Source organism: Hyla sarda, chromosome 6 (genome assembly GCF_029499605.1).
Source record: "Hyla sarda isolate aHylSar1 chromosome 6, aHylSar1.hap1, whole genome shotgun sequence".
Classification (NCBI taxonomy): Eukaryota; Metazoa; Chordata; class Amphibia; order Anura; family Hylidae; genus Hyla; species Hyla sarda.
The window spans coordinates 91611651-91624215 of NC_079194.1; the positions used below are offsets into that span (position 1 = coordinate 91611651).

General features: G+C 43.4%; 1 protein-coding gene across 4 annotated transcripts in view; it reads left to right on the forward strand.

Moving 5' to 3' along the window:
- SLMAP (sarcolemma associated protein) overlaps positions 1-12565 on the forward strand; it is a 159174-nt gene that overhangs the window by 129985 nt on the left and 16624 nt on the right. For all 4 annotated transcript variants that reach the window (XM_056524441.1, XM_056524439.1, XM_056524442.1 and 1 more), the window contains 5 exons: positions 3954-4013; positions 6366-6446; positions 10199-10255; positions 10751-10876; positions 11593-11667. In XM_056524441.1, coding sequence (XP_056380416.1) covers positions 3954-4013; positions 6366-6446; positions 10199-10255; positions 10751-10876; positions 11593-11667 — 399 coding nt within the window. The remainder of the gene's footprint in view (positions 1-3953; positions 4014-6365; positions 6447-10198; positions 10256-10750; positions 10877-11592; positions 11668-12565) is intronic.

Below are 12565 nucleotides of genomic sequence, written 5' to 3' on the forward strand. Positions count from 1 at the left end.
TCCAGCAATGACTGCTCATGTCTATTTCTTTCCCTGCTAAGCCCCCTGTGTGCGTGTGCTATGATTCATCAAGATTTGGCCTGTGTGCACAGTGACCTGCAAATGCCCAACGTGCGCTGTCACTTCATGGCACTGTAGTTAGGCAGGTTTGAGGTTGCAAGCAGGGCAAGTGAATTTAGAAAGGTATGAAAGGTCGCAGTCTTGGAAACAGAGCTGTTTAGGAAAGAGAAGAAAGTAAATTGGGGTGTTGTATGTCAGGGATTCCCTAGAGAGAGCAGGTGATCTGTTGGTCGGCCAATCAGCGTGCACTTGCTGGCGGCGTCTTACCTTTTCAGTAATATAGCAGTATTGATTACTCTGTCACTGACCTCTTACTTACTGTGCCTTACAGAAGTATTCAGCCTCCATAGACTATTCTAGAGACTGTCACTGTTTAACCAAAGATTTATTTCATTGTGATTTTATTTAATGGACCAAAACAAAGCAGCCAGTCCTCGGTTTGTTAGAGTGTATTACTTAAAGGGGTACTCCTCCCCTAGACATCTTATCCCCTATCCAAAGGATGGGGATAAGATGTCTGATTGCGGGAGTCCCCCTAGCTGGGACCCGGGTGATCTCCCTGCGGCACCTGGCATTCGTTTAGAGGGTCAGGTGCAGCTCCATAGGCTTGTGACGTCACAGTCACACCCCGCTCATGATGTCACGGCCACACCCGCTAAATGTTAGTCTATGGGAGGGGGCGTGACTGCTGTCACGCCTCCCCTCCCATAGACTTGCATTGAGGGGCATGGCCGTGACGTCACAAGCATCTGGACCTGCACCTGACGCTCGAAACGAAACACCAAGTGCAGCAGGGAGATCACAGGGGTCCCCAGCAGGGGGGACTCCTGCAATCAGACATCTTATCCCCATCCTTTGGACAGGGGATAAGATGTCTACAGGTGGAGTACCCTTTTAACTCCTACCCAATCCCCCAAATTTTAATTAGTGGCTTACATTTTCTTCCTCCTTACCTTCTAAGACCCCCTAACTTTATTTTTCCACTGAAAAAGTTTTATTGTGGCAAATTTTTGCAGGACAAGTTGTACTTTTTACTGGCATCCTTGATTATATTATTAGGAAGCCAGCCATTGAAAACAAAATGGAATTGTGCAATTTTATAGGGCAATATTTTTTTCAAGTTCGGCATACGGTAAAAATGACATGCCAACTAATGTCAGGGTCAGAATGATTCCAATAGTACCACATGTTGGTAATTTTTGTTTTTAGTTTCATAATTAAACAGTTACATGACAGACATTGGTTTATCGTCTGTGTCGGTCATTACCGGCTCATGTTTGCTTCTGCCGCTTATGATGTGGACCCACCACAGACACCACTACATCCACAGAAGTATGCACACTTCAGTCAAAGTAAATTTCTTCCCCATTCCTCCTCTATTAAGGCTTATCTAGGCTCATTAAGAAAATAAGAAAAAAACTTATTCCTTAATCTTCTATAGACTTTTGGTTTCCACCTCAACTTGATTCCCCCCTCCTATCCACTTATCCTGAGCCAGAAGAAGGTTTCCAGCCTCCATCAATTTTCCCTTAAAATGTTCCCACAACCTGTGATGTTGCCCTCTTTAATATTTGCCATCTTATCCAAACATAAACTTTCCATAGTACGTATCTGTTTGAGGGGCCCTATTATTTGGTTGTACTTGGCAGTTCCAAGCTTTTCCAGCATCTTGCAATGGCACATCTTGGAACTGATAATGTATGGATAGTTATGGTTATATTCATGAGGTAGACTCCAGTCCCATCGATAATAGGGCCACTTCTGGTCCTTACTTGAATTCTATTTCACCCCTACTAGTAATAGTAATAGTACCTCGAAGAAATCCCACCAGATATGCTTTAATGATCCATTCCCTGTCTTACATCGCCAACACTTTGAGGATGCCTTGGGATAGATCTTTGCCAGTCTGGCCGGCGTGAGGTACCATCTGTACATCAGTTTACGGGATGTCTCTAAATGAGACACACAGTGGGTTACTTTAAGTGGAATTGAGTATTCTCTTTCCTACGAAGCAGCGGAAACTTAAATACCCATGTCCCTCACCCATTTCTTTTGAAAAGGCATCCTCTTCGAAGGGCAGGAAAGTTGTAAGGTTTTATATGCCTTAGATATACCCCCACTCTTCCCTTTGGATCCCAAGAAACGGGTCTCATACCTGCCAGTCGGGCTTAGGTTATTTAACCACCCGACCACCCACCAAGAAGCTCCCTAATATTACAGTGGGGCAAAAAACTATTTAGTCAGCCACCAATTGTGCAAATTCTCCCACTTAAAAAGATGTGAGAGGCCTGCAATTTTCATCATAGGTATACCTCAACTATGGGAGACATAATGAGAAAAAAAATCCATGAATTCACATGGTCTGATTTTTAAAGAATGAATTAGCAAATTATGGTGGAAAATAAGTATTTGGTCAAAAACAATAGTTCATCTCAATACTTTGTTATATACCCTTTGTTGGCAATGACAGAGGTTAAACGTTTTCTGTAAGTCTTCACAAGGTTTTCACACACTGTTGCTGGTATTTTGGCCCATTCCTTCATGCAGATATCCTCTAGAGCAGTGATGTTTTGGGGCTTTCGCTAGGCAACACGTACTTTCAACTCCCTCCAAAGGTTTTCTATGGGGCTGAGATCTGACTGGCTAGGCCACTCCAGGACTTTGAAATGCTTCTTATGAAGCCACTCCTTCTTTGCCCGTGCGGTGTGTTCGGGATCATTGTCATGCTGAAAGACCCAGCCACGTTTCATCTTCCCTGCCCTTGCTGATGGAAGGAGGTTTTCACTCAAAATCTCACGATACATGGCCCCATTCAACATGGCCCCATTCAACATGGCCCCATTCAACATGGCCCCATTCATTCAGACACACAGACCCAAAGCACGATGTTTCCACCCCCATGCTTCACAGTAGGTATGGTGTTCTTTGGATGCAACTCAGCATATTTGGTGGCTGACTAAATACTTTTTTGCCCCACTGTATTTGGGGGCCAGTGACTCATGGGTGGTTTTATAGCATTATGGAAATCAATAACTGGTGGTTATTATTAGAATTATAACATCTTTTCAACATTTTCCAGCCATCAATGAATTCAGCCCAACCAGCACTGCCATATCAGGTTGCTCTTACATGTAGCGGTAAGATCCTGTTGCTGCCGCACATGTTTTATCATTGCCCGGCACCTGGAGTTGCAGTTTTTTTGCAGTTATTGGGGAATCTTAAGAACTAGTAGCTACCGGTAGCTGTGACTAACACTAGAGATTCCCTTATAATTGTGGCCTGCACCTCGTATTGTCGTCGCCTAAACCAGCAATTCTGAGTGCCCGCTTCAATGGTTGAACACACTGGTCAGCTGCACGCTCTTACCACCGTGTGTAATTAGTTGTATAGACCTTTTTCTGTATATATTTTATCATTTCAGCCAACCATAATTTTTTTACCATTCATGGAACTGTGTGTTATCCAAAGTAACTGGAAGCCAATTTTTTTTTCCAGTATGAAGTTGGAAGAAGCTACCAGCTTATGTTAGGAGACCTATCTGGAAGATAATCTGCCTAGAAGTCTTTTAAGAAAGTTCTGTTTTATCTGTATAAAGCCCAATGTACATCCCTGGCAGTTCCTTTCTCAAATTTGTTGGCCAGTCTTCCTATTGCGAATACTTATGTATAAATGCATCCATATTACAAATCACCTCAGTTGGATATTTGTCCTATGAAGTGAGATTTAGGAATATTTATCATTTGGACAGCTTGTGCAGTAGTGGCCAGGTTTCTCCCCAGCCCATGTGAATGGGTGGGCTCTGTCCCTGCTTTAAATAAGGGCATGGAATGTGCTTCTCGTTCATGTAGATTGCTTCACTCGCCCTCACTCACCAGCTTCTCTCTGTTTGACAGACAAACTCATAGAAGTGGAGCATCTGACTAAAGCCGATCAAGAATCTCCGCATCTGAAAGGTACAGTGGGGAAGGGGGTATAGAATGTGCATTGTGACCGTATGGCAGGGTTTCCCAACCAGGGTGCCTCCAGCTGTTGCAAAACTACAACTCCCAGCATGCCCGAACAGCCAACGGCTGTCCGGGCATGCTAGGAATTGTAGTTTTACAACAGCTGCAGGCACCCTGGTTGGGAAACCCTGCCGTATGGAGTAACCATTATCCCATAAGCTGTATTGTCCTATGTGGTATGAACAGACTGTCAGGCTGACTCAGAGCGCTCAGCACTTTCTCAATACATTATAGCAGTAGTATGCAACCTTTGGCTCTCCAGTTGTGGTTAAACTTGAACTCCCAGCAGCTGGAGGGGCATGCTAGGAGTTGTAGTTTCACCAATGCCTGCGTGCCACCGGTTGCAGACCACTGTTTTATTGTCTTCACAGCTTTGCAGTTACTGACAGGGATTGGTGTGTGTCGTAGTTTGACAACTTACAGCTTTTGGTTGTAGTTTTATAAAAAAAATTAATTAAAAAAAAGATTTTATTCACTGTATCATGTCCAATTAAATGGGTTAAACGATACCCCCAATCTCATGATCTGTTGGGATCCCAAGGCTGGGACCCCTAGCAGTCACAAAATTCAACTTTCTATTATGTGGCACTTTCATAGCTTAAATTTTATACAGTTAATTTATTTTTTATTTTTAAACATTATATATACAAAAAAGAAGGTTGCAGCAGCACTCTTGGTCAAAAAATTGAGGCTCTTTTTGATCAAAATGTGTCCCCCATCCACCACGTGGAGGTGGCCTCCTTTCAGATGTGACCGTAACACTCATTTCGTTCACCTCTGCTGGGCATATGGCCTCTGGGTGACATGCGGGATCCAATATCAATTCATAAGACCTCATGTGAACAGGGATATAAATTTGTGTGTGTTTATATATATATAGATATATGTGTGTGTGTGTGTATGTGTATATATATATATATATATATATATATATATATATATATATATATATATAGTATAAAATGACTGTCATGTCTTGCAGAGTGATCTTGTAGGAAGTAGGATCTGTATGTGTAGTTGGCAATAATGGGGAAAGGGGGACACAAGTCTCAGTCTGCTGCACATCCATATACAATTACATGTGTGTTCTATTTTAAGCATGCTCCATGTGTTATGTAGATTGCCGGTGTGAACTGATGTGATAGCCCCTGCTTTGCCAGATTTATGCTAGCACTGAAAGGGTAAACGTGCTTAGCAGCAGTGCGAGTGTTGGTGTTGATGGAAGTGTTGGTTTCGCCCCTTGCTATATCTCACCCCTCCTTCCACATCTCATTCCTAAGCGTTTAGGGCACCAGTTGTTTTGGCCATAAATGGTTCTGCAGGATGCGCCTGTTTGCAGAACTGATAAGTGCCATTGTTGTGAGGTTGATCCTAGTTGGCAGTCGTGTTTCTGAACTCTGATTTCTTGTGTTATGTGGTCAACAACTTGGTCTTTCTGTTGTGGGCCATAAAGCCAACAGCATAAAAGTAGTAGGTGATCTGTCCAATACTTTGTAATCCACCTAAAAGATGACACTGATTCTCCCTCTCCCCAAATTGTGATCAGTTATCGTTACACGCCAATAGGGCTCACCCCTAATGAGGAATAAACAATCATGTTTTATCATATTCATTATGCAATGTGAATTATTATTCATGAGGTGGCCTGATGGGAAAAAAAATGCTTCCTCTATTATTCCTGAGCCTTCCGCCTAGATGACTGAATACGGATGGATAAATTGTAGCTGCATGTCAATCTTTACCGCTTATCACTTTACTGCATCATCCAGTAGCTGTGGTTCTGATCGATTACTCTTAGCACCCTGTGACAAACAATGGTGAGAGAGGGAGGCATGTACAGGCCCTGACCGCACTGTGCCCATAGACTTCTATGGGATTCCACACTCCTATTCACACTTCTGAATTTCCGCTTGCGGAATTCTGCAAGCGGAAATTCAAAGGTGTGAATGGGAGTGTGGAATCCTATAGAATTCTATGGCCTTTAATTTGAGTCAGAAATCCGCAAGCAGAAATTCTGCCGTGTGAATAGACCCTTAAAATGGTGTTTCTCTGCAACATTATTGTGCTAGATAAGTGGATGTGGTAGTATGCAAAAGTGCTGCGCTGTCTGTTCTAGCCACCAATAACTTACTTGTGGGATCATTTAGATGCGGGACCTTGATTTTATTCTGTTCTGTATTTTATTCTGTATTTTGTAGCAGCTTTTATTGTATGTCAGTGTTAGATTCCCTTTCTTCACACTGGTATAAATTTGGACCATCGCATCTTATTAATACGTCTGTTTCTTTTGGGCCATTCTAGGGAGTCCTGCAGACGTGAAGGATTCAGATTTATCGGACACACTCAGTCCTAGCAAGGAGAAAAGCAGCGACGACACTACAGGTAATATTGATATATTGCTGTGCTCCTGCAGGTAGACTACAAAACATGACTACCTTGCTGTCATACATTTCAGTTGTGTACTTTGTGTTAATGTAATAAAAAAAAACTGTGCTATGAACAGCATCTGAGAATGGCTGAACTAACTAGTATGGTCCCCCCCCCACATATCATGGGGTTAGATGCAGAGAAGCATCTCCTTGAAGGACTGTTCCGAAAAAAAAATGTAAAACTGTAGCTGTCTAAAAGTATTGTTTTATAATATACCTTTTACTAAAGAAATTCTAGCTTTCCAGGGCTTTGTAGCCGGATCCCCAGTCAGAAGCCCAGAAGTCTGGTGAACTTACTGCTTCCCCCTCCCATTCATGTCAAGAAATAAGAACAAAGGGGTTTTGCTTACTTATTGCCGGCATTTCATGCCACTTCCATTTAACCAGCCTAGCGGTATTCCCAAGCTCGGGGTAGAATTGCAGAGTTGCTGTGCACAATATATCGCAAAAGCAATCGAATCGTGATTTTTGCTTTTTGCGATATAGTGATGCAGCCCCCGGGAAAACATGTGATTATCTGCTCGGGTTGGCTCCCATGGCGGGGGCCGGCCAGAGCAGGTAAAGACATGTACTAAAAGTCAGTGTTTCTCAACGAGGGGGCCTCCAGATGTTGCAAAACTACAACTCTCAGCATGCCTGGACAGCCAAAGGCTGTCCAGGCATGCTGGGAGTAGTAATTTCACAACAGCTGGAGGCCCCCTGGTAGAAAAACACTGAGCTAAGTGTAAAAGTAAAAAGGAGGAAAATAAAAAAAAACTTTTGCTCACCTAATCCCGGTCCCTGCAGATGTTGTTCCCCTCCGTGCGCTCTGGTCCCTGCTCTCTTCACTATTCATCTTGCAGGACCTTTCCCTTTTCAGCCAATCACAGGCCGCAGTGGTGTAAAGCCAGTGATTGGCTGAAGGGGAAAGGGCTTGTTCTGCAGGAAATACACTAGGTTTGAAATCTGCCCGGCAAACCTAGTGTATTCTGCTGCAGGACAAGACAAGGTGACAAGGGGGGGGGGGGGGGGGGGGAATGTGAGGGGGGAGATGTGAGATTTCAATGCAAAAAATTGTACCGCTTTTGGTACAAATTTCCAGACAGAATCATACCGCCAGGGAGATTAAAGGAAAACTGTCAGCAAGTTCATCCACACTAAACCCATACCGGGGTCGGTCCCTTTGTTTTTTTTTTTGCCCATCAGCCGCACTGAAGTTTATATGCCCGCCCCCGTTGTTTGAATATTCATTATTTTCCCGACTTCCAGGTGTAGCGAGGGACCGGTGCATGTGCAGTGCCACTTCGCATGCGCCGGTCCCTCGCTAAACCCCAAAGTCGGGAGTAGCAAGGCTTCAGTATCAACGTACACACGGCATCATGCGCATGCGCTCTGCAAACAGTGCGCTGTGCCCAGGGGTATGTGACTCCTCGTCACTAGGACTTGGAGTTGAAGATAGTGAATATTCATACTACGGGGGCGGGCATATAAACTTCAGTGCGGGAGGCCGAAGCAGATGGCCGACGGGGGTCCCGCCTTGAAAGCGCTAATCATACACTGAAGTAAGGAACTTTACAGGGGCATAACTCGGCGGCAGATGGACAAAAAAAAGTAAGTGACCTCTGTATGAACTCCTGTTCACCCACACTATAACCAAGTGTATTGGGTTTAGTGTGGGTGAACCTGCTGACAGTTTTCCTTTAACCTACCTTCTGACTGCCCTACACTCCGCTTGATTCTTTTACTGCTCCTCCTGGTTATGTGACATAACAATGTTTTTGCACCTTTCTGGAGAATACGATTCATGCCCAATTTCCACAGCTATGCACTCTCAATCTTAAAATCAGCAGTGGTGCAGGGGGAGCATTTGCCAAGACTGGTGTAACATGCCAACCCTCTCACCCACACAGGATCTATTGAGAAGTGCATGACTCGCAGAAACGCTGCAGTCTTCTTATTCAGGAATATAATGCTAAAAATACTGGTCTGACAACTTCCATCAGGATGCTATATGTGTAGCTGGAGTATAAATTGAGATAATCGGAAAGTTGCTTTTAAGTTTTCGCAGGAAGCCTGACCTCCAGGAGGCAGATACGGGGGCTTTTGGGGCAAAGAGCATTCCTGTCCTCGAAAGTGAATAAACAGAAGTTCTGGTTTGTGTTTTCTCACATTTGATACAGATAACAATTAGGAGAAGACCTGTGTGATGCTAAACATTTTTGTAGGGGGGAGGTGTATATTTTATATTTATATTGTGACAGTGTCACAGGCCTCTGACTAATCGTATTATCACAACCTGTGATAACCGCCAGCGAAAATTAATCTGAAGTCCTGGAGAAAAATTTGTAACGCACCTTGAAAAACGGGAATATTGGGGCAATTCTAGCTACCTTATATTTTATAAAATCAGGGACTGAAAACCTCCCCAAAACATTTTTGCATGTCATGTGTCCTCTTTTCTATCATGAAGACTGGAATAGCTGTGGAATGAAAATAGACAAAGTAATCTCGGTAGGTCAACTGTTTTTACTGTATGTTCCCTACAAAGCCACGATAACTATGGAAGAACCCATTTCTTGAAATCATCCCTAAATAGGTTCAGTAGTTTTGGGTAATAAAGTGTATAATGTGGCTATAGTGTCAGGAAAAACCCTAAATAAGGTACCGTATTTTTCGCCGTATAAGACGCACTTTTTCTTCCCCAAAACTGGGGAGAAAAAGTCGGTGCGTCTTATACGGCGAATACACCCCTATTGCGGCAGTCCCTGCGGCCATCAACGGCCGGGACCCGTGGCTAATACAGGACATCACCGGTCGCGGTGATGCCCTGTATTAACCCTTCAGACACGGTGATCAAAGCTGACCGCCGCGTCTGAAGGGAAAGTGACACTAAACCGGCTGTTCAGTCGGGCTGTCCGGGACCGCCGCGATTTCACCGTCCCGAACAGCCCGACAGAATAGCCGGGTTAGTGCTTACAGGACACCGGGAGGGACCTTACCTGCCTCTTCGGTGTCTTCTCTGTTCAGGGATCCCCTTTATGCCGGCGCTCTCCTTCCTCGTCATCACGTCGTCGCGTGTGTAACGACGTGATGGCGGCGACGGAGAGCGAGGATACCCGGCCGGCAGCAGAGACGTTCCGGAGCAACAGGGACACGGCGACAACGATGGAGCGACATCCAGGGCAGCGGTGACGGGTCCGGAGCGGCGGGGACACGTGAGTATTACCTTCTCCTGCAGTGGTCTTCAATCTGCGGACCTCCAGATGTTGCAAAACTACAACTCCCAGCATGCCCGGACAGCCGTTGCTGGAAGTTGTAGTTTTGCAACATCTGGAGGTCCACAGGTTGAAGACCACTATTGGGTTCAAAATCTTTATTTTTTTTAGATTTTACCCCTAAAAATTGGGTGCGTCTTATACGCCGGTGCGTCCTATAGGACGAAAAATACGGTAAATAAGATAAGGGTTTAATGTTAAAATTGAGAGATTAATTTTGCCCAGGTAATGGGGTTTGGCAGTATAACATTTTGGACTTGTATTTATGTCTAAAGGGACTCATTCACATCATACCTGAGATCTGTAATATATGGTGCCCCTAAGAATGATCTGAGCATATACTGTATTTCCTCATGCTTCTGATTTTATACAAGGACAAGTAGCACGGCAGGTTATTCTGTCCTAGGGAAGAGCAATCATTTCATGAAAGGGTTTTCTTTTGTTTTTTCAGACGGCCTAATGGATGAACAAGAGCTAAATGAACCACTTAATAAAGTTATATTAAAAGGTAAGTTTTCTTTAAGTCAAGCAAGAAAGTGTATTGGGGTGTTAAATGGGTACTCCACCCCTGTGGACATTTTATTCCCTATCCATAGACTTGAATATAGGCGGCGTGGCCTAACATCACAACCACGGTCACCCCAACTCATTGTTCTGAACAAAAGGGTTTAGAATGCCCTGGGTGGCGCCCGGAGATCATGGGGAGTCCCATGCCGTACCCCATTAAGGAGTAATAGCTGTTAGATAGTGATAGTGTACCCCTCTCTGCAGTGACTGACAGGATGTTGTCTGTGCACATATACACATCAGCCTGGCAATTGACAACCTGACCACTAATGAGTGGGGGGATCTTCTGTTTTCTTTGCTTCCATTGCCAAAAAAGCATAATATAGGATAACCCTATATAGGATAACCCATTTAGCTAATCAGCTTTAAGATAATTTCTGTCATTTGTAATATTACTGAAAATTGTAATTGTAATACCTTCTGACTTTCCTTCTAGATGAGTTGCATAATGTACAGTCTGGCTCTAATGATACAAAGCAGGACCTACAGCAGTTGCGTAGAGAGTTGTCAGAGGCTCAGGATCTTGCAAAATCTAGTAAACAGAAATGCTTAGAACTTCAAGGTAAAATGTGTGTTCTGGAGATCAGTTAGTGGATATTCTGGGGGGGAATAGGCCATCTGGTTTGCTTATGATGGCCAGGTCCATATTTTTGTTTTTGTGTTTCCATTAGCCTTTATCATAATACTAGATGACTTATTAGTGGACTTTTCACAGATATTTCTCATTTATCCATAAAATAGGCGATAAATGTGTAATTGATGGGAGCTCCACCACTGGGACCCACACTGATCAGTAAATGGGCCTTCAATTACTCTCCCCATGCTACCACTACATTCAATCCGTAGAGCTGCTTGAAATAGTGACTTCAGAAACCCTTTAAAAGTTATTTGTGCCGTTTAGACTCTTGTTGCCGTTTCCCCTGCCTTTACTCACATGACGGGTCATTTATCATGAATTTGGCCATATGGTGGACATGGGGTTGTTTTGTTTGTGGGAGGGGGGGGGGGGGGCAGTAGGTGTTTTTCTTTGTTGTATGTAACCTTGTTGTTTAAAATGAAAATACCTCTATATCAGAATACTTTTTAGTTACTGAAAGTGTTTATAGCATTTGTTTTAACCAGTCTAATATAACACAGGGCCATTTAGCCAGCGGGTGGCCACTCTCCATATAGAAAACACATACTTCACAGCTCAGCAGTTAGATGTCTAAGTAAGAGATGCAGCTTCTTTTTATTTCTTCCATTGATAGAACGTCATGTTTTACATTATGTTTTCAGCACTTCTAGAAGAAGAGCGGAAATCCAGTAGAAAACAGGCCGAAGAGTCCACCAAACAGATTCAGCAGCTCCAAGGTATTTGGCTCCCAACGTTTAGTGTTTAATATATGATGTAGGCTAGGACACCACACCATCTTTTCCCATTGCATGCCTGCATCCCATGCCTGCATTGCATCTAATGAAAATGAATGTGGTCATTTTGCAACACACAAGTCAGTGCGACCAGACAACCATCCTTGATAGATTTCTGGTGATGTCCAGTCACTTGTTGCCTCTTAGGTGCCTTACGTCTATTGCTGTGATACTGTTATCTTTGGCCAGGCAGCATGTGTTACAGCCAAGGTGCTCTGCCTGCTATGTTCACACACTGTTTTTCTCTCATAGCTTTTGATGCATATTTATATTAATATCTGCCTAAACTCTGGCCACAGTATGCTTCCCATTGATTTTAACGGGACATTTATATTGCAGTTCATATGTTGTGGGATTTTCTGTTATGGATTTTAAATCTACATTGCAGGTTTTAAAGGAGTGACCTTTTGTGTCAGCAAAGAATTTTAAGTATAGTTTTGCACATTTTTTTAATTGTGAATACTTACTTATACTTAAACATGTCGTCTTTTGTTTTACAGCTTTTGTGCAGATCTTTGCCTCCATGGTTACAGACTACAAATTGACCCTCTGTAGTCTGATCCTGCAGCCATGCTTGCTTCCATCTGTCCCGAACTTCTTCATAACCCATCGAGTGTATAGCATAAAACTAGAAGCAGATTGAAGAAAGTGTAAAATAGGGTCAGACAACACAGGGTTTTTGTCTGTTACCATGGAGATTCATAGGTCTGCATTGGAGCTGTAGAAATAAGCAATAAGAAATGTTCAATTACAGAGTGGATTTAGTTTTAATTGTCGATGCATTGGGACTAGGGAATCTGAGAGCCAGTCCCTATAAAATATCCTTTACAAATGGATTCTG